This window comes from Paramisgurnus dabryanus, chromosome 7 (genome assembly GCF_030506205.2).
Source record: "Paramisgurnus dabryanus chromosome 7, PD_genome_1.1, whole genome shotgun sequence".
Taxonomy (NCBI): Eukaryota; Metazoa; Chordata; class Actinopteri; order Cypriniformes; family Cobitidae; genus Paramisgurnus; species Paramisgurnus dabryanus.
The window spans coordinates 28,067,039-28,089,637 of NC_133343.1; the positions used below are offsets into that span (position 1 = coordinate 28,067,039).

General features: G+C 39.0%; 1 protein-coding gene across 4 annotated transcripts in view; it reads left to right on the forward strand.

Annotated features, from left to right (window-relative positions):
- The window catches only part of dip2bb (disco-interacting protein 2 homolog Bb), a 46,421-nt gene that overhangs the window by 12,937 nt on the left and 10,885 nt on the right, over positions 1-22,599 (forward strand). Inside the window, exons 2-28 of one of the 4 annotated variants that reach the window (XM_065272753.1) lie at positions 2,417-2,488; positions 2,759-2,929; positions 3,932-4,057; positions 4,132-4,392; positions 5,803-5,943; positions 7,083-7,100; positions 8,159-8,278; positions 10,216-10,413; positions 10,504-10,595; positions 10,999-11,109; positions 11,189-11,312; positions 12,506-12,615; positions 12,760-12,862; positions 12,986-13,050; positions 13,924-14,017; positions 14,088-14,207; positions 14,320-14,434; positions 14,644-14,783; positions 16,409-16,545; positions 16,624-16,704; positions 17,557-17,684; positions 18,279-18,393; positions 20,826-21,027; positions 21,111-21,223; positions 21,773-21,796; positions 21,961-22,041; positions 22,189-22,312. In XM_065272753.1, coding sequence (XP_065128825.1) covers positions 2,417-2,488; positions 2,759-2,929; positions 3,932-4,057; positions 4,132-4,392; positions 5,803-5,943; positions 7,083-7,100; positions 8,159-8,278; positions 10,216-10,413; positions 10,504-10,595; positions 10,999-11,109; positions 11,189-11,312; positions 12,506-12,615; positions 12,760-12,862; positions 12,986-13,050; positions 13,924-14,017; positions 14,088-14,207; positions 14,320-14,434; positions 14,644-14,783; positions 16,409-16,545; positions 16,624-16,704; positions 17,557-17,684; positions 18,279-18,393; positions 20,826-21,027; positions 21,111-21,223; positions 21,773-21,796; positions 21,961-22,041; positions 22,189-22,312 — 3,186 coding nt within the window. The remainder of the gene's footprint in view (positions 1-2,416; positions 2,489-2,758; positions 2,930-3,931; positions 4,058-4,131; positions 4,393-5,802; positions 5,944-7,082; positions 7,101-8,158; positions 8,279-10,215; positions 10,414-10,503; positions 10,596-10,998; positions 11,110-11,188; positions 11,313-12,505; positions 12,616-12,759; positions 12,863-12,985; positions 13,051-13,923; positions 14,018-14,087; positions 14,208-14,319; positions 14,435-14,643; positions 14,784-16,408; positions 16,546-16,623; positions 16,705-17,556; positions 17,685-18,278; positions 18,394-20,825; positions 21,028-21,110; positions 21,224-21,772; positions 21,797-21,960; positions 22,042-22,188; positions 22,313-22,599) is intronic. The other 3 variants (XM_065272755.1, XM_065272754.1, XM_065272756.1) reach the window with 3 other exon arrangements.

Genomic DNA, 22,599 nt, shown 5'->3' on the forward strand with positions numbered 1-22,599 from the left:
GGGATGTTTTGTTGAGAAATTTTAGGCCCCTTGGTGCCAATTGGGCATCATTTAAATGCCACGGCCTACCTGAGCATTGTTTCTGACCACGACCATACCTTTATGACCACCATGTACCCATCCTCTGATGGCTACTTCCAGCAAGATAATGCACCATGTCACAAAGCTTGAATCATTTCAAATTAGTTTCTTGAACATGACAATGAGTTCACTGTACTAAAATGGCCTTAACAGTCACCAGATCTCAACCCAATAGAGCATCTTTGAGATGTGGTGGAATTTGAAAAAAAGACCAACCAAAACCAGGGTCTTAGGAGGTTAAGGCAGTTTTGAAGGCGCAAGGGGGTCCAACACAGTATTAGTATGGTGTTCCTAATAATCCTTTAGGTGACTGTATTTACGGTAGGAAATTTACAAAATAGCTTCATGAAACATGATCTTTACATAATATACTAATGATTTTTGGCATAAAAGAAAAATCTATCATTTTGACCCATACAATGCATTTTTGGCTTTTGCTACAAATATACCTATGCGACTTATGACTTATGGTTTGTGGTCCAGGGTCACATATATTTCTGTGGTTTAACTGGTTGCTCGCCAATTCTTTTATTATTTATCATCTTTCAGCATTTGTAGTTAATAATCATAGTGTGACAAATGAAAGTTGCCAGTCAGCGACAGCATTTTTTATGACAACAGAAATTACTATAGGGGTCATATATAATAATTAGGATATTTGAATAATTTAATAATTTAAATATTTTTATAAAAATATAGCATGTAAGACTACTCACAATAATGCATGCAGCGTTACTTACTAATCAAATATGTAGTTGCTAAATAATCAGTAATTCAATTCGACTGGTGACTTAAAAGGCACTGTTTTATCAAAAGTGCTCACCATCCTGATAATTACTGTAAAACACTAATACCCATGCAGTTTTATCTTTTATCTAAAGGAGGAGTGCCCCCCCCTTTTTTAACTGTCCACTTAATGGCCAAGAACATCCCTACTGTGTTTTTGTGCGTGCACATGTCGTTTTACTTCTATATGTGCATAATTACAGTGTGTGCTTAATGGTATACAAGTATACAAAAGTACAAGGGACATATGCTGTATTCAAAAGAAAAAAATAGCTGGTTGTTATTACCCTTTTCATTGCATTTAGCTGACATACAGTGCATTCAATGCATTCAACTGACTCCCACCCACCACCTTTTGTGTTCCTAATGCAGTGCTTTACCAACTAGGCCGCAGGAACAGCTGGAACAGCTAAAAATATTTTTTTAAAGCATTGATTCAATAAACACACTGTAAAATTATTATTTTTTTGACTATTGATGAGTTTCTGTAACTTAATAATAGCTTTAGCTATTTCAACTTTTTTTTATGTCACAGCAACTCATCACTAGTCAAGATAAAAAAGTTGACTGAATTCTCAATCTGCATTTCAGTCAAATGATGTGTCTATAATGTGATGTTGTCATGTGAGTCCAGTCCAATCCACAGTCTTTTGTAGCTCACATCACATTATCATCATTCTCCCAACAACCAATCAAAATCCATCTAATCCTAAGTGTAAACTGGACCACCTCGGGCCACAACCTTCTAGATTGCAATTGAGTTAGTAATGCATTTACACATCCCTTAAAAGCTGACCTATTATCTCACTTATTGCTTTTCTCCAGACACTTAAAGACTCGTAAAGAAAATGAACTTGAGCACATCTACACATACACACACACTCCTATATACTTACACATCATAGAGCAGTCCACTAAAGCTAAAAATATCCCATAGTGCAGCTGGGTCCTCATGCATTACTTATGGCCGTCGACTCTTCTCTCCTTTCTGTGTTTTTTCTTTTTAAATGCTGGGAATGACAGAACGCTTTGTCTTACGCTTTCATTTGTGCTGTTTACTGTCAACACGGTACGTTTTGCAGTGAGTATGAAGCTTAAGTGTAAAGGCCAATTTTATTTTAATGGGATTAGTATAAAGATATCTGTGTTATCTCTCATAAAATCTTTACCCTTCGGGGATGTGTTGAAATGAGCTTTGTGATGCATACCCTCCACATGTATCATCACCAAAGCTCTTTGGATCTCATATAATCCCACTAGATTACACATTATACTCTCTTTCACACTCACAAGCCAGCAGATGCAGCATTTACTAGTCACTCCATTAGACTTTGTCGAGAAATGTAAAATGTGATGATATGTTTGTATTTGTGTTGTTCTAGTGCCACAGTCTGTGATAATTTTACAAAGAACTGCTTACAAAAAGAAATGATAAATGTAGTCCCAAAGCATTTGGATGCTTACCCCAAAATAAGTAGATTAAAGGTATAAACTGGGTGTATACATGTTCGTAAATGGCTATTAATGCTTTTATCTTTCTTTTTTTAAGGTGACATCACACAAAAAGGTTACGAGAAGAAGAGGGCCAAACTTTTAGCACCCTACTTGGCACAAACACAAAGTAAGAACGACACAAGTTGTCCTGCTTATTTATACTCCTTTTCTGCATGTTATTCTCTGCTTGTTTTCTCAGTTGACTCATATGTTAATGTGGTTATGAAACATCTTCTCAGGCTCTTTCCCTTGAGGTTGAGGGTTTTAGTCCAAAAATCCATTTGCAATGCCCTCTACTGGTCATGTGTAGAGTGTCAAACGCTCCCACTTTATCTAATGGTTGCAAGAAAAAATAGAAAATTTTGAGGTAATGTTTTTGTTTTTGCTATGGCTGCAGATTTGGCTCCGCCTCCAGCATACGATGAACAGTCTCCTGGTCCAAGCTCTGCCCCTGTGCCTGAACCGGGCCCTGGTCCTTCAAACTCCTCTTCCTCCTCCTCCTCTCGCCAACGACGCACACGGCGACGGCACAGGAGCAGTGGAACTAGAGATGAACGCTACAGATCTGGTAAAAATGGCATGATGACATGAAACACGATAATTTTTTATTTATTTATCTCATCTTGGTCTACCACTGTGTAAGACATCAAAAGGGGTGGGCGATAAATTGTACGGGGATAACAAACTGGTAGAAACTTTGGATGACATGGTGGTGAGTAAATTATCTGGATTTTTTTTTTTGAAAATGGACTAATCCTTTAACGCTTCATTCACATTTGGTTTGAACGTAGAGCTTTACAGACGACAATGTTCCTAGAGATTTTCACCACATGGCAATATTTTTTCTTTCACCACATCATTGTATAAACCATTTAGTCATCTGCTGTGATAGTCGACCAAATGGTTGCCTGAGTGAATTGAGTCATTTGGGGATTGATGGTCCTTTGTAGGCTGTTTGGCCCGATGCAGGTTTTTCAATGACATGATACATTCTGCGATTTCATCTTCATGTGCAATCAAGCCATTTTAGGTTTATTTAAATATAATCTTTGTGGGACTTCTTTCTCCCAACAAGCCAGAAATTGCAACATTGGCTTATTCAATGGGACAAGGCAACTTGTTTAACGAACCAATGGGGAATGAGGGGTATGTTCGGAAATCAGTCATTAGTTTTGCATTAAGCTACTTACTACTTCAGTGATTTGTTGAGTTCGTTGCATTTTTATGTTTATGTCCTTGTTATATAATCAAAATTCTCTGTTTTGTGGCTAAGGAGCTGTGCTGATAATACAAAGGTCGCTGATTTGAATCAGTCAGTAGCATCCCATGAACCGGAAAAAGAATAAGATTCCAATCACTGTTGTGCTTTTGAGCAAAGTGTTTAACCTCAGGATGTTTATCTTTAAATATACCCCTGTCACGTTGGATACAAAACAGCTGTTAAGGCATCTGCTTACATCTTGATTTAAGTAAAGAGATGCAGAAAAGGTCTTTTAGATATGGTCCTCGAAGCAATATAGCCATGATGTACAGTTTGTTTTACAAATTCAGTTTTATCCTCTTCTGTCAGATATTCATACAGAGGCGGTTCAGGCAGCACTGGCAAAGCATAAAGAGGAAAAGATGGCACTGCCCATGCCAACCAAACGTCGTTCTGCTTACGTACAGTCACCGATTGACAACTGCACACCGCCAGGTAACACTCCACACATATATAAACACTATGTAAACTGTGTACTAGTGGACAATTACATACTGTCATACTTTCAGACTCCTCCTCTTCTTCCGATGATGAGGCGGTGTCCAGTGAAAGTGCCGGGCCACAGCATTCTCCAGACACCTGGATTAATAGTTCTCTTCACGCCTCCTCCACTTCCTCCTCTGCATCCTCAACTCTCTCTCATGGAGAGTCTCGCCCTGCCCAGGCCGCCCAGTCTCAGCAGGCTCCGCCCCCACCTGCATTCGCTCATCCGCCCCACTCGCATTCACAGCCCTCCGCTCTTGCTGAAGCCTTTGCTGCAACACGTATTGGTGAGTGTGTCACATATTACCACACACGCTTTTTGTATTGCAAGTAAATTCGTGTTCTTTTATATTTTGGTATTAAGTTTAATTTTTAGCACTATTTTCTACTTTTTACTTTATAAACAGTTGGTTCTTTATGTCAAATTTTTCTTTTTTGTTCATTTGTGCCTTTTGACCATCAGTGAGAAGAATAGGAAAAGGTAAAAATTAAGTGTTAACAACTTTCACTTTACCCTTTGTGTGTAAGAATTACTGTGAAGATTTCCTCCACCCCCTCCACAGGCCACACCCACTAGCCCCTCCCTCACTCTCTCATGTCATTGTGTATTTAAAGCTTATGAATGATTGGTCCATAGCAGGTGATTGAAATAAAATAAAGACAGTTTGTGTGGTGGTTATGTTTACTATGCTGGACTGATCATCCATTATACTTTAATATACACTTGATTCTAGTCTGTATTTATTAAGGGAGTGTGCTTTTCCTGCATACGATTTATCTTGAGTGTGTGTAAAAAGTCAGGAGATGTTAACAGTAGTTTTAGACAATATGTAGACTGCCATTAACATAGCAGGGTTTCCTTTAATTGATTTTGTTTAAACGAAATGCCATTTGCAGACACATTGCATTTTGTAAAGGCAACAATAAAGTGTTTTTTTTTTATAGAGTATACATCAGAAAATAATGTTGGGTGGGGTTTGATTTTATCTATTGGGATTGGATTAGGCTGTGAAAACAAGGGTAGCATTTCTGGTAATATATTTTTTCTTTGCCCACATAGTATTGTTGATATCAGCAAAAAAGAAAGTAGTTTCAGAGGTAGAAGTTATTCAGATCTTTAAAAGATATTGGGCATTTCTTCACTTTAGTATAAAACAAGACCTGTTATAACCAGTTACCTAATATACAGCCAATTGGTTATATTTACAAAATAAACTATTTTAAGTAAGGGATAATGTATTATGTGCGATCATCACACTGAAGTGGCTTATTTTGTGATAACAACCGGCTGCCTGTACATTATCCCGCTTATTACACAGCAATTTACCTCATAGTAATCAAGTAAGGTAAGGAACATTAAATATTGATTTGAAATATTTTATTTGCTCATTTTTATCTAATGCAGACCTTCCGCGAGGAAAATCTGTTTACCTTTGGATTTAAGATGAGATAAGGCGTTCAGTTGTCACAAACACACTATTTGGTTTAACCACCACCACCTGTTCTGTATAATAATTACAAAACAAGCAATTTTTTCATGTTTTCTTTAAAATATTCTTGGTTTTAGCATATATATTAGCATATGCTGGGTAGGCATAGATTTTTCACAAATGCACAGTGTTTAACATGAACATTTTAAATGTAATGTTTTAAAGTTAAATCAATGTGAGAGAGTAATGTTTGTTGATTTGCGTCAGACCCAGGAGGAGGAGTCGGGCCCCCTGACGTGCCATCCCAAGCTCAGGCCAGAGGCTCTCGTGTGGATCTCCCTACCAACGCTGTGGTGCGAGGAATGAGTCGAGGACAGAGCCGGTCCAGCATGATGGAGACAGCAGACGGTACTGAGTGTGTGTGTGTTGTACAAACCAAAAACATACAGATTTTCAGAGCAAGAATATTTTTGAGAAATTAAAAGAGGGACAAAAATATATTTGTGTGTTACAGTAAATGTACATACATTGTCAAATGTATGTCAGTTGTACTGTAAGTGCTCTTCATAACTTCTCGTCTCTCAGAATTTTGTGTTTACATCTTAACCCTTTCCCCGCCAGCGTTTTGAAAAAAGGTTGCCTGCCAGCATTTTTTTTTTTGATTTTCACAGAACTTTCACAAAATGCCTTCCATAAAGTTATCGTCTATAAATAAACACTGCAAAAAATGACTTTCTAACTCAGAATTTTTGTCTTGTTTTTAGTAGAAATATCAAAAATTCCTTAAATAAAGATGTATTTTATTGATGAACAAAATTACCTAAAAAAATATGTCTAGTTTTTATATAAAAAATATACAATTTAAGTGAATTTGTGCTTAAAACAAGCAAAATTATTCTGCCAATGGGGTGAGAAAATTTTGCTTGAATTAAGTGTTAATCTTATTTCAAGATTTTTTTTCTCACCCCATTGGCAGATATTTTTACTTGTTTTAAGCACAAATTCACTTAAATTGTATATTTTTTGTCTAAAAACTAGACTAATTTTTTGGTCATTTTGCTCATCAAGAAAAAGCAGCTTCATTTAAGAATTTTTAGATATTTCTACTAAAAACAAGACAAAAATACTGAGTAAGAAAGTCATTTTTTTGCTAAATTAATGAAAAAAATGGGAAAAAAGTTTTACCCTATCTTCATTTGTTCTTTTTTATCACCTCTCAAATATGGGAAAGTTTCTTCAAAAATAAAAAATTTTAACCAAAAAAATCTGTAAATAATTGCATTTTTGGTAATAACTTTTGTTATAGATCAGATTAAGAACAATGATAAAAACATGCACAGAGTTTTAACTGTTTTTGAATTAGTTGATGCTGGCAGGGAAACGTTTTCTCTTAAATGACGAGATAACTCGTCAGTGGCGGGGAAAGGGTTATTAAGGACTTTAAAATGAGTCTTTAGGAAATGTTTGACTATCTCATTAACTGCATCCCGTTTCTTTTTTCTTTTCTGCCTTTTATCCACTTGTGTCATGTTGCTTTTCTCTGTCAGTGAGAAGAGTAGGCAGAGGTGATAAGACTTAACTTTGAGTCTGTGTTTGTGATTGTATACTGTGTGTGTTATATAGAGACAGCACAAACCATAGTAAAACTAACACAAAATAAGATAAAAATATTAATGATAAATCACTTTACATCTTTGCTCACATGTGGGTTTTTTCATTCCTGAGACTTTTTTAACATAAAATTTTAATAGTTCTCCCTACATTTCATTTATAGGATAATATCATATGTGGTGCAAAAGCTTATTATACACATTTCTTTTGGTTTAGTTTGAAATCTAAAACATTTCATGTGATATCTTTGGACAGGACTGAAAAATACCACTGTGAGGATAAATATACACACTGGCCTCAAAAGGCATTTGGACACTTAAGCTTGAAGTGTGTAAAAGAGCTTAACCTAAAATCTACATAACAAAATATCAAACAAACTGGGTTAATATTAAAAACATGGCATACTTTTGTATAGCAAGAAATGTCCCGAAATGAAGTTTGTTGTAAAAATACATAATCACACCACAAGGTGTAATGTTGGTTTTTAGCAGCCTCTAGCTGTGAGATTGCGATTTGCAACCAACCTCAATTTTGAATCGCAAAGAGAAGCTACGGTAGCTGCCACAGGACAAACATGACGTTTTCATCAAACGCAGTGATGAAACGCACTCTGTAGAATGGTGTGTCTATTAAGGGCTACTGTAGAAACATGGAGGTGACTTCCATGTAAGGGGACCTGCGGTATATGCAGAAAAAACGGCACATTCTTAGGTAATAAAACAATACAGTTCATTATGTATACACCACTGATAATATAGTCATGTATATTATATTGCATTTCTGTCAAGAGATCTGGAAACTGTATGGAAACTTGTTTTTTGCAGATGCCTCTTTATTTGATAGTTTGTTATCTCTATGAAATTTAGATTTAGTATGAAAAATATGGCTTAAGTGTCAAAATACTTTTCGGAGCTTTAGTCAAGATTTGCAAATACCCAGGTGAGTTGAGAGTGTGTGTATGTGTTTGCTCGTGTGTCTCAACCCACCCTGCTGGACCCTAATCCTGGTGTAGGTGTTCCTGTGTCCAGTCGCGTCTCCACAAAGATCCAACAGCTGCTTAACACACTGAAACGACCAAAGCGGCCAGAACTCAGTGAGTTCTTCATGGATGACCAGGAGGAGATTGTAGAAGGTACAAGTGATAAAATCATTCTCCAATTTTTAAAAACATCAAAGGTCCCATAGCATGAAAATCTGACTTGTTTAATTGCATCTATCAACCTAGAAAACATAAAAAAGATCAACCCAGTAACTTAATTTTGGTAAAACATTCTCTACAAGCACATCCAAAATTAGGTCATTAAAATCTGTCTTTCCTTATGATGTCATAAGGGGATCTTATTATAATAATACCACCCCTTGATCTGCACTATCCAACCACGGGAGTTTCATTTAGTGCAGAGAGAAAGAGAGAGAAAAAATAAACTTCACATATGTACTCTGGGGACACCAAAGTTTTATTTTGCATCTTAAAAAAGTCTTGTGACATAGGACCTTTAATGTCTATCAGCTTGTTTTTTTCTTTAAGGTTTCGTTCGACCAAAATGAAAATATGAGGAGTTTAGATGAAAAGCTACTAAATGTGCCACCACCGTCAAAAATGAGATAATGATATTGATTGAATGCTCTCGGCACGTATAATATGTTTATCAAATATCCAGCGTAATGTCATTCAGAAATATTGCGTTGTTGGCAGAGTCCATTACGATATATTCACACGGGGCGTAAGCGTTAACGCTTAACGGAAGGCTTGTCTGAAGCGTGGCCAACAGCCAATCACTGTGGCCGCAACACAAGCTCCGGTCTTCCATAAACGTAATTGGCTGGCTCTGCCTAGGTTATTTGCATAAGGCGATATGATTGGCTGACGCACGCGTTGCCGCTTGAAAAGTTGAGAAATGTTCAACTTCTGCTGCGAGCAACGGCACTGACGCGGCGCCGACGGATCCACAATTCAGTTCGCCAACGCTTGACGTCACCCATTAAAAGTGAATGGGAAGCGTCAACGCTTATGCCCCATGTGAATGCGCCGTTAAACGGCACAATGATGTCATCTAAGTCAGTGGTTCTCAAACTTTTTCCGTGTGCAGCCCCCCCTTGTGTACAGTGCATTCCTTCGCGGCCCCCCAAAGAAAATTTATGACAAAAAACTGTTCTAAAATGTAACATTTAATTAAACAAAACATACAATTATACAAAGTAGTGCTGTTGGTTAGTAGCCTTATTTTTTTAGGTTAAATTAAACAGAATTCATGATAAATGAATGTATTTTATAAAATGTCATAAAACTGGGGCATCCCTGGCACCATCTCGCAGCCCCCCTGGGGGCCCCGGCCCCCAGTTTGAGAACCACTGATCTAAGTGCATGGAAGATGAATTTGGTGAATGACAGTGAGATTTGTGAAAATAGGGCATTTTAATAACTGACTAATAACATTTTCATTGTTATTAAAGTGAAATAACCGAAGCTAAACGCACTTACTGTGGATTCACACCAGCCGCGGAAGAGGCGGCAAGCGCGGATGATTTACATGTTAAGTCAATGCAAACACGGCGCGGAATTGAGCGTTGCCGCGGGAAACGCGCGAGTTCAAAAATCTGAACTTTGGCGGAATTCCGCGCCGCGTTAACCAATCAGGAGCTTGCTGTAGTAGTGACGTGATTACAGGAAGCAAGCGGAGTGGTGTAGTCTCCGCGGAGTCACAGAAGCCCCTCCCATGACGCGGATTTCCGCGTGAATTTCTCGAATGACTAGAATTTCACGCGCGGCGTTCAAGCGCGGATTAAGCGAGTAAACTCAAAATGTTCAAGCGGCAAACTGGACGCGGTTCACGCGTTTTTGCCGCCTCTTCCGCGGCTGGTGTGAACCTACAGTTAGAGGGTTTTGCATCTAAACTCCTCATATATTTTGACTTTCTTTGATATAAAACTGAACTGTCATACAGCAAAAGCTTTATAGAAAAATATTTTATAAAAAATAACAGCATACATGTTTATTTTTTGTTTTGTTTCATTTTTGGGTGATTGACTTGTCCCTTTAAATCAAATTTGTCTTTCACTATCTCTCAGTTCCTCGGGCAGATCCTAACACCCCTAAACCAGAAGGTCGACAGATTATCCCTGTGAAGGGGGAGCCATTGGGTGTAGTCAGTAACTGGCCTCCTGCACTTCAGGCGGCATTAGCTCGATGGGGCGCCACACAGGGCAAAAGCCCCGCCCTCACTGCTCTGGATATCACAGGGAAACCGCTCTATACTCTTACATATGGTAAGATTGAGCAAGATCACATATAAGATACTTGACTGAGTCTTGTGATTGATTGACTGACTGTGAGGTTGATTGGTGTTTGATTGGCAGGTAAACTGTGGAGTCGTAGTGTGAAGTTGGCTTACACTCTCCTCAACAAACTGGGAACCAAAAATGAGCAGATACTCAAACCAGGGGATCGGGTAAGAAAAACAGAAACTCAGATGATCCACTTTGGAAAAACATTTTTTTAGGAACTTCTATAAGAATTTCTGGATATTTCATGCGTAATCAGAGTTTACTGTTAAGGGAGTGTCTTGCGTGTATTTTGTGAACGCGAGCGTCTCTTTTATCATAAACGGTTTTGACGCATGTGCAGCAGGCACTTATTTTGACAAAACATGTGATGCACCAAACACATATTTTGAAAACACGAGCACACACATGACACTCCGAACACATATTTTGAATTTGCGCCCCTTGGAAGAGCAGTCACAAGGCGCCACTGCTGTGTGACATTGCTGTCGTAACATTAACCTCTCTTTGTAATGAAGGAATATTCATTGCTAGAAATTATAAGCAAACAATGTTGTGATTTGCACTTAGGTGGCGCTGGTGTATCCTAATAGTGACCCTGCTATGTTCTGGGTTGCGTTTTATGGCTGTTTATTGGCTGAAGTCATTCCCGTACCCATCGAAGTTCCACTATCACGAAAGGTAAAGACTACAGAGACTCAAACCTTAATGTGACATCAGTGAATTTAGTGTTTAAACTTATTTTTGTGTGCCATTACAGGATGCCGGGAGCAGTCAGGTTGGTTTTTTGTTAGGTAGCTGTGGTGTGGGACTCGCCCTGACCAGTGAGATCTGTCTGAAGGGTTTACCGAAAACACCCACTGGAGAAATATTGCAATTTAAAGGTCAGACTCTTAACCATCACAGAAGCATGCAGGCACTTTGTTATGTGACTATTAGTGATGCAACAATACACTTAGTACACTAACTTTACATTGTAAATGAAGGCTATACCTTACTGCACTACTGTTAAATCCAACATCATGCTGTCTGTGTAGAAACCAAAAATGATTTCCTCAAGACTACTGGTGGGATTTATTTTAGCATCATGTGCATTCTCTTCTTGAGTTGAACTTTTTCAACTTGCGCGGAAGACGTGGTTGAGGCAAATAACGCGCGTTTGCATCAATAACAAGCCCAATTTGCGTAATTTGCATTGCCCCACGCGAATTTGCATCTTTACATTGTTGTTGTATGTAATCTACACGCACAAATAATTAATCCACACCTCAGATTTAAAAGACAGTCGTGTTGCTTCTTTTTATTTTCGTACTTCTGTTGTGTGTGTGTGCACGAGAATGAAATCTGACACCAGCATTGCAAGCAGAGTTCAAGCAGAGTTAACGCAGCTAGCGCACAGGGACTGGATATCAACTCGCTGTGGCGTTTATAAGCATGCAGATCACGCGGACGCGCACATTAACAAAAGTGCAGGGAATATAAAACTGACAGATTTGGATGGATAAACCGAAAAACCGCAATTCACATGCGCGTATTGGACCGTGGGGGTCGAACCGAATGGTTCAATAATGTATTGAGAATTGTGGCATCCCTAGTGACTATACAGTCCCTCCAGAAAACGTGATTATGCGATCGCATGATTTAACGCATAATCAGCCAAAGTCAGCTTATTTATGCGGGGGCCGCATTTTTTCAAATACATCGCACTTTCGCATTATAAATTGCAGATTTCCGTGCACAAAATATGCAGGGATTGCATGATTTCATAATCCCCACATTTTCGTAGCAAAAATCGCATATATCTTAACAGAAAGTTGAAAAATGTTGCATTTACTTCACACAAGTGCAGCCATGTCCCCTGTTGCCATGGGAACGTTATGAAGTACTGTGAACATCATTGAAAAGCTGCAAACAGTTTTTGCAAGTTCCCGCAATTTCATTGCATAAAGATCCCGCATATTTCATCGCATTTTTTAAGAAAACGTGCCGCAAGATCAAGGATTTTTGCCCGCAACAATCACAAAAAAACTTTTTCTGGAAGGACTGACTATTTGATGTATCTAATACTTTCTGATAGGCTGGCCCAGGTTAAAGTGGGTGGTGACGGACTCCAAATACCTCACCAAGCCGTCAAAAGACTGGCAGCCGCATATACCGACAGCCAACACGGACACAGCATACATAGAGGTAAATGATGTATTGATATGTTTTACTGTACTTTTACAGTAAACCAGCATGTATCAATCTTTATATTGCACACAGTGACATCTATAGATTATGATCAGTCTTTTACCGGTAACTGTTGAATGCATCTGTGTTTCTCTTGTGCAGTATAAGGCCAGTAAGGAAGGCACGGTGATGGGTGTTGCGGTTTCAAAGGTTGCCTTGTTAACACATTGCCAGGCACTCACTCAGGCCTGTAACTACTGTGAGGGTGAGTAAATCTGTTGCTATGGAAACACCATCCATTTATTGAAGCTACAGTCAATCAAATAACCAGCAATGCAGCTTTATTAACAGTACAGTTAGAGATGTAACAACATGCATTTGCACGCAGGCGAGACACTGGTGAATGTTTTGGACTTTAAGAAAGACATGGGTTTGTGGCATGGAGTTCTCACGGTGAGTGATGATGAAAGCATGTAGATTCTGTCAAACTTCAGACATGATAACTGTTTATAATACACTTAAAGGGTAAAGTAGATATAGGCTACACAGGTAGCTTTATTTTTATTATCCAATAGCATCTGGGTGATTCTTAAGAAATCCAGGTTTAGAAGGTGTCCAGCATCAGAATTTTAAAAAGCCCTTAAAGCACATATAAGATTAAGGTCTGAACTTACTATAACCATTATTTTTAGATAATTTAATAAATATTTCCTATAGAATTAGTTAAATTTTTTTAGATTATCATAAAATTATCATTACCGCAACATGATATTACATTAAATATATGCATTTACTAAAAAGTTGTCAGCATTTCAACTTTTATCTGGAGAGAAAAAATAAGAACTGCTTACCTGGTAGCCATCTTGAGTGTCACAGTCAATTATGTCCCTTCCAACAATTTTTTTTTAAAAACTTTAGTTCCTTGAGGGCTTAAACAATGATTGAAAATTGTTGCGGAGGATGAGAAAATTGGTCTTGGACACATTTATATTCCTTATTATTGTTTCTACATTTACCAATGATCACCAAATACCACATGTTTCTTTACTGTAAATGTTTATAGTATAACATGCACTGAAGATTTTTTAATTATAAATATTTCCATGTCAAAGAACCCAAATCTAGTCATGGACACGTTGCTGTAATGATTTTTTTTTCTTTTAAATGTGGAAAAAAAAACAAAATTGGTTTGTATGATGTCATTTGAAATCATGTACAAAATAGTACATGAAGAGATGTTTATAACTGCATAATTCTTATTTTAATAGCATTTAATTTTTTATCAAAATGTTTCATGAGAATCACCCATCTGTGTTTGTCTTTTAGAGTGTGATGAACCGAATCCACACCATTAGTGTCCCATATGCAGTAATGAAGGCCTGTCCGCTCTCCTGGGTTCAGCGAGTTCACATACACAAAGGTAAGGCACAAAACAGATGCACACGTTACACAATTACACAGTAGCCTGACAAACGTTTGTGTTGGTGTAGCGCGAGTTGCTCTGGTGAAGTGCCGTGACTTGCACTGGGCGATGATGGCTCACAAAGATCAGCGAGAAACCAGTCTGGCCTCCCTGCGCATGCTGATCGTCGCTGATGGAGCCAATCCCTGTGAGTCATGGTTACGGGTTTCCTGCAGTGCATTGTGGGAAATGCTGTTCATTTAAAAGTCATTTATGCTGCTGTTCGTACACTGATTTTACTCCATCTCTTTCTGATATAGGGTCAGTCTCATCATGTGATGCATTTTTGAACGTATTCCAGGCTCATGGCCTAAAGCCGGAGGTCATCTGTCCGTGTGCTACATCACCTGAAGCCATGACGGTTGCCATACGCAGGTAAAGAATTTTAAGTTTTTGTGTAAAGTTTTGGTTACTGGAGCGTGTTAGTGACACGTTTACATTTAATGCAGACGCTTTATCCAAAGAGACTTACAGTGCATTCAAGGTATACATTTATCAGTCTGTGTGTTCACTGGGAGTCAAACCCACATCTTTTGCACTGCTCTGCTCATTCTTAACACATTATTTAATTGACTTTTCTACAGGCCTGGGGTCCCTGGTGCTCCTCTACCAGCAAGAGCCGTTTTATCAATGACAGGTCTGAGTCATGGGGTTATTAGAGTCAACACTGAAGATAAGAACTCTGCTCTTACTGTACAGGACGTGGGACATGTCATGCCTGGAGGTATGCGTGTATGGGTTCATAAAGTTCATCAATGCTACCAAAAAAGGATAACTTGTATTAGCATGTTTTTTGGACATGTACCATTAAAGTACCTTGTTAATATCGCAGTCTATAAACAAGGTAACCATTTAGTGCCATGCCATATGTGAAACTAGTAAAAAAATTTAAAGTTACCGCATAATGTATTCACCTTAATGTGATGCTAGGTGTATATGACTTAGATTGCCAGAAACACTGTGGGCCCTATTTTAACGATCTGAAACGCAAGTGCGAAGCGCAACGCGCAAGTGAGTTTGTGGGCGGATCTTGGGCGCTGTTGCTATTTTCCCGGCGTGAGAAATAACTCTTGCGCCAGGTGCAAATCAATAAGGGGTTGGTCTGAAGTAGGTTCATTATTCATAGGTGTGGTTTGGGCGTAACGTCAAATAAACCAATCAGAACGCTATCCAACATTCCCTTTAAACGCAACGGCGCAAGTTCCATGGCGGGTTGCTATTATTATGACGGATTTACCAGGCGCACGCCAGGAGCGATTCACAGCCGAGGAGACCCACGTCAAAGACAGAGAAGTTGTTTTGTATGGGGATAGGAGAAACCCGCCCAAATCAGCGTAGATTAAACAGGCGTGAGAGGAAATAGCCACAATCTCATCAGCTGGCATCCCCATCGTTGCGCCAGCATAAATCGGGCACGCCGTGTAACGGGAGGTGGATCTGCCTCTACACAGATGCCAGCAGAGGACATCGCTGCGTCCACCCTCACAGCTGAAAGGGTTTGGGGGCTTTGAAATCGGACCCAAGAAACGCAAGCAAGGTCCAACCCCAAAGTACTCTTACAAATCAAGTTCATACATTAAGGTTTCTTATGAAAACATTTTAATTATTATTTACATAAAATAAACGTAATACAGCCACACAACAAACTTATGAAAATATTTTAATCGTTATTTGCATGAGAATTTTTTAACGCAGCCACACAATAAATAAAAACTATCACCACAATGCTCATCACTATGATTCCCCTTATCTCGTGTATTAATATTTTTTAGTGTACAAATTTATGATTTGCAAAAATAACTGTTGCATCTGTGTAGATTAGATAAGCAAAGTGTGTGCGCGTTGTGCACGCTATACATTATGGTCAAGCATGCGCCCTTAAAATAGCATAATGAACAACGCGCCACTGACTTTAAACTTTTTTTTTCTGGTCAGTGGCGCAATTGTTTTTTGAAACTGCAAAATAGCATCAGGGATGGTTTGCACCGGAACACGCCTCTTTTTTTGCGCTGAAACGCCCAGGGAGCGCAAGTTCATTCCCTAGTTTGTCGACGTGCGTCTGTGGAGGGAAAAACCCGCTGTGCGCTGTTGCAAAATACGAAATGATACATGCGTCACTTACAAAGTCAATTGCGCTGGGTGCAAGATAGAGCCCTGTGTGTTATGTGACTTTTATAATTTGGGGGTAAACAATTCCTTTATCATGTAAAACCATTGATGTGTTTGGCTTTTTTAAGTACTGTATCACTATAAAAAAAAGTCAGCTGTAGTCCACTTTATAATTGTATGAATTCATTTTTGACAAATTATGTGCTCATGCATAACGTCTATGTGTGTCGTGTGTGTTAGCATTGATGTGCATTGTGAAACCGGATGGGCCGCCCATGTTGTGTAAGACGGATGAGATTGGAGAGATCGTTGTGAACTCTCGTGCCGGCGGAACCATGTACTACGGCTTATCTGGTGTTACCAAAAACACCTTTGAGGTATGGGAATAACAGCAATGTTATGAATTGCACAAACAATAATCGCATGTAATTGTTGCATTGTTTTAAACGTTACAGGTGATTCCAGTCAACGCTAGCGGTGCTCCAATTGGTGAAATCCCATTTGTGCGATCCGGTTTACTGGGGTTTGTCGGACCGGTAAGTGTAACATTAAACCTGATGCACACTGTATGTTTTTGGCCGATTTTTGGTTGATTTTTGCTTGTCGGATTGCGTGATATAATCAATGTGAGATTTTTCGACACTGGCAGAACTTTGTCTGAGGCAAAGATTCATCGGAAAGGCAAATAAACAGCAGTTGGTAAACATGTCCCGCTACGAAAAATCTTTTTACCATTGGCGGCTTGTGACTGCTCTTCCGAGGGGCACAAATTCAAAATATGTGTTCGGAGTGTCATGTGTGTTGCTTGTGTTTTCAAAATATGTGTTTGTTGCATCGTGTGAACCATGTGCGTCACGTGTCTTGTCAAAATAAGTATCTGCTGCAGTAACGCGTAACGCGTCAAAACCACGTTCACAAAATACATGCAAGACACTCCCTTAACAGTAAACTCTGATTATGAATGAGATTATGTATCTGGAAAAAGCGAGTGTCACTTTTATCATAAACTCTTTAGACGCGTCTGCAGCAGGCACTTATTTTGACAAGACACGTAATGCACATAGGTTCACTTGATGCGCAGAACACACATTTTGAAATGACGAACCAAACAAATGACATGCTACATACATGTTGTGACGAACTTCGCATCGAGCGCCCTTGAAAAAGAAGTCACCTGCTTTAACAACTCTCGAAATTTGCTTAGGATGCAAAAAATCAGGGCCAGAACGTACAGTGTGCTTAAAGGGATAGTTCACTCCCAAATCAAAATTTGATCATAAAAAAATTCATATACCATAACCCTTTAAGAATGGGACAGTGCTGGTATTTTGCATAATTTTTAGTAGTTTGCAATTCCTTGTCATTGTTCCTCCATCTTCCTTGTTTAGGGAAGTCTGATATTTGTGGTGGGTAAGAATGAGGGCTTGCTAATGGTTAGTGGTCGTCGCCACAACGCTGATGATCTAGTGGCAACGGCGCTCGCGGTGGAACCGGTCAAGACTGTGTACAGAGGCAGGTGAGGGTATCCCAAATATTTCAGGGCTGAAGTTCAAATCATACTGTACCAAACTACACTGAAATGTGGAGCATCACAGGAACACATTTGCTTTGATCATATAAATGATAGAAATATATTGCTGAAACAAACCACAAAGACTGTCAACTATGTAGTACTGAATCGCAGAGTTGATTTGTTAAACAGTTTGTAACAATTTCTTAGTCGAGGATTTTTTAGGGCATAAAACAGTGGCTTGAGCCACCACGCATGACCCTTCCCCTAACATAACTGCAAGCACCCATTCAGGTTGTAGCGGTATTTGAAATTTGAGAAAGACTGGCAGCTTTCACGTGAGTGGGAGTGGTTTCAGTGCCGACAATGGACACACCCCCAGCGTTTGAGAGCAGAGAATCCTTCATTTTTTCCAAGATTTTGATAACTTACTTTATTTATTTAGCATTTTTTAATTTGGCTGGGTAGTTAATATCACATTTTTCTGTGGTGTTACAAACTCAAAACATTTAATATCTGACTTTACAGGGACTTTTACGTTTTCTGATATATAATTTGGTGTTATTGTGTACTTTAATCCGAAATGTGTGCATTTTCTAGGATCGCTGTCTTCTCAGTGACTGTGTTTTTCGATGAGAGGATAGTAATCGTAGCAGAGCAGAGACCTGATGCCAGCGAGGAAGATAGCTTTCAGTGGATGAGTCGAGTCCTGCAGGTACAACTTTTGCAACTATGAATGTTTGTATTTGCATTATTTTTTTTTTAAGATTATGCCGCTTGTTTTAACTATGAGCAATGAGAATTAGAATTTTTGTGACGCAAAAAATTAACATGGAAAAATTCCAGATACCGTTTTTTCCGGACTATACGTCGCTCCGGAGTATAATTCGCATCGGTCAAAAATTCGTTTTGAAGAAGAAAAAAATTGACTATAAGTCATGTTTATTTAGAAAATTATTTTACAAAATTCAAGCCCAAAAATTGACATTTTATCTGGAAAGGCAAGTTATTCAACTAAACAATAGCACAGAACAGCAGGCTGAATAGTAGGGGTGTGACGAGACACTTAATCCACGAGACGAGACGAAACATGAGATTGGGTTCACGAGACGAGACGATATTTTTACACTTTTTAAGAAACCCTCAATGATAAAATAAATGAATAAGAAACTGAAATCACATTATTTTTAAATGTTTAAACTAATCAAGCACTGGCCCTAACAATTATTTTGCTAACTGATAATGAAATAATTTGTTATTTTGGGGTAATAAAAATAGACCCAAGTGAGCATTAGCATTTAAAATTACATAATAACGAAGATGCAATAATAATTGGTTCAAATAAAGTATTAAAACCAAGTTACATTAAACAACATTTTGTGGCCTATAAATAAAAAGCATTATGTATGCATTATAACTAATGCCTGCTGGGGGCGATAGAGGACTCGTCTCGCGGATGCTGTCTTCACTTTCACTTTCACTTTAGACGGAGAGAAACGCTTATTTTTAGTCAAACAATGTTTAAATCCATATTAATATTTAATATATGTCCATTTTTTTTTACACTAGAAATGATACAGCTACTGTCATTTTTTGAGCAAGAACATGCAGACATTAAATCATGTAAACTCTGAGTGAGGGCCTTTATCTGCTGAGACACATCTGACACTGATCAACAGACAAACACAACGCGTCTCAGACTTCACAAACGAACATTATTGGAAACCTAAACAAAAAAGCAAACGCAGTAAAAGACAAATATAATGCATGCACTGTAAAAGGGTCAAACAGAAAGCTGCATCCTCCGGAGCTCGCATTTGCAGGCTGCATACGTCATCAAGGTTTATTTCAGATCATTAACTGAGCATTACATTCGCAAGTCGTGAGCATAATTACAACAAGTTGCGAATAACTAAATAATTAGTAAACTTTATAATTGTTAATAGTCTCTAATAAGACAGTGATGAAGTAAATGCAGTTTGAAAATGCGACCTCCGAAGGATGCAGTCTTTTATTTGAGAAACGGCCAGCACATGTAATCGCACGAGATCTCGTCACACCCCTACTGAATAGTTGTCTGTACATGATAAAAGTAACATTTATTTACACGATATACAATTGCATACTGAACATACCTAGGAGACTGAATAGGCTAAATTAACACGACAAGCCAAATCAAGTTCAAAAAGGTCCTGAAGTCATTCCACATCACTGAATCTATTGAATTACATAAATACAGGAGCAGCATATAGCGGACCCTCGCGGCTGTAGACGGTAATGGTTTCTCTTGGTTCATGTAAAATAATTTTGACGTATAAAGGTGTTTTCACACATACACTGTTTAGGTCGGCCCAAATGACGTGTCGGTCCGAGTACCGCTCTAAACAGGTGGTCTCGGAGCGGCTGCCGTCGAACTCTGGTGCGACCCATCTGTGGTGTGAACGCTGCTCGACCTCGGGCCAAACGAAATACAGGAAGTTCTCCACATGTTTGATCCACTGGGCTTCTGTCGTGACGTGAGCCGGGTGTTATATTGTGGTTTAACAACAAACAAGGCAATCTTGGTCCATTGCAGAGATTCACTGTCTCCTGGACGTTTGAGCTGATGATTTTATAAATGCACAGCTTTCCTCCACACACAAAAATAGTGCTGGCTCCGTGAGAAGGGCTTTTAATAGAACAGTTGTGCAATTTCGAGTTAAAGCAAAGAAACGTCGCATCGTGCATCGTTTATCTCCATATCTTGCTAGCGCCGCTCTTCCTGTCAGGATGGTTGTCGTGGAAACATGGGTGGTGGTCATGAGATGGTAAGAGCTGTCAGAGACCAATGACAGCGCTGACCGTTAAAACGAGTACGGTAAAAACAACATATGTGAACACGGTCCGAGGCCGCACCACGGTGCGCACAAACATATGTGAAAACACCTTAAGTTGTACCATAAAAAAAGTGTGACTTATCATCTGGAAAATATGTTAAGTCCTTTTTAGTTATTTGCTGTTTTAGATTATCCTTCAAAATGTAAAGAACATTTTGTGAAAAATAATCATAATATCTTTAATATTGAGTAAGACCATATATAGTGAGTAAACTGAGAGTAATATTGTAAAAATAAAGTAAAATCAATGTATATTGTTTCTCGACTTTAGGCAATTGACAGTATTCATCAGGTGGGACTGTATTGCCTTGCTCTGGTTCCTGCTAACACTCTACCCAAAACTCCCCTGGGTGGCATTCACATCTCCGACACTAAGCAGCTTTTCCTAGAGGGGGCGCTGCACCCGTGCAACATCCTCATGTGCCCTCACACATGTGTCACTAACATGCCCAAACCACGCCAAAAACAACCAGGTGTGTATGACCGAATCCCACACATTATCCAACTGTACAAGTGAATGTGATTTTTTTCTTCTCAAACTGAAATGTGTTTATAGTCGGTGTTGGACCTGCGTCCATCATGGTGGGCAATTTGGTTGCCGGGAAAAGAATTGCACAGGCTGCGGGCCGGGACTTGGGGCTGATCGAGGACCAAGACCTGGTCAGGAAGGTAAGATTAGACTTTGCAATGAGTCACAGAGACATGCATTAAAGGTGCAATGTGTAATTTTTAGGAGGATCTATTGACAGAATTGCAATATAATATACGTGCAATATAATATGTTTCTACAGTAGCTCTAAACCAGGGGTGTCCAGACAGCAGCAACTCAGAGTAATTGTGAAACATGCAAGTATTTTAAGACCATAATGCCAATTTCGTGAGTGGAGTAGCAGTTAACTTATGTGCGATCTACCGGCATTGCCTTTGCGATCGACGTATTGGACACCCCTGCCCTAAACGGACAAACTGCTCTAAAAGGCATTTCTTGTCACTATGTTGTCTCAGACGACGACAATGTTTGTCTTGTAGTGGCTTCTCTATTTGCTACGAAAGGGAGGGGTGAGCAGTGAGCTGAGTCGTTGGTTGCAATTCACAACCTCACCACTAGATGCAGCTAAAATCTACACATTGCACCTTTAAATAAAGCAATGAGTCTATCATAAAGCTGTTTGTTTGAAATGCATTTTGTGGTGTTTTATTGCTTGCGTGTGGATGCAGCTGTGCATGTGGCCTACGATGATGGTAAGCACACATTGATGAGGTCATCGCCACACATTAGTGTATTCTCTTGCATTTTATCATGACACAGTTGGTGATGTAATGTTTTGCTTTGTTAGCAAAACCTTTTCCTGCTGTGATGTTTTGTTATTGATCTCGTGATCTTATGATGAATCTCTATTTCCTAGCATCAGTACCTTACAGAGGCTTTACAGTGGAGAGCGCAAACAGACCCTGACCACACACTTTATGTGCTGTTAAATGCAAAGGTATAATGCTCGCCAAAATGCTCGGAAAGACTTATTTACAGACCTACAGTGACCATTTCTGATTCTGAATCTACTAATACATGTCATCTCTCTCTCTCTCTCTCTCTCTCTCGCTCTCTCTCTCTCTCTCTCTCTCTCTCCCTATAGGGAGTGGCTGTGTGCACAGCTACATGCGTTCAGCTTCATAAAAGAGCAGAGAAAATTGCTGCTGCTCTTATGGAGAGAAGTGGTATCAATATCGGAGAGAATGTGGTGCTTTTGTATCCTCCAGGTAAATCACATAGAAAATGCCCTGTGTAGAAACATACACAAGGTTTAAGGCAGACCTCTGTGTGCTATGTTACAATTTTCTACACTATGCTAGACTAGTTCAGACTATACTATACTGTACTGCACCAAAGATATTGCATATAATAAGATTGCGGACTGCTATTACTATGAATAGGGGACAATGCAGTGCTCAATATTGTCGCTTTGGATACTGAAGTCTCGCCTTTTAGTTAAAAGAACCAATCATCAATCGATAAAGACTGCTTGCAGATCTGTGCGCATGGGCAG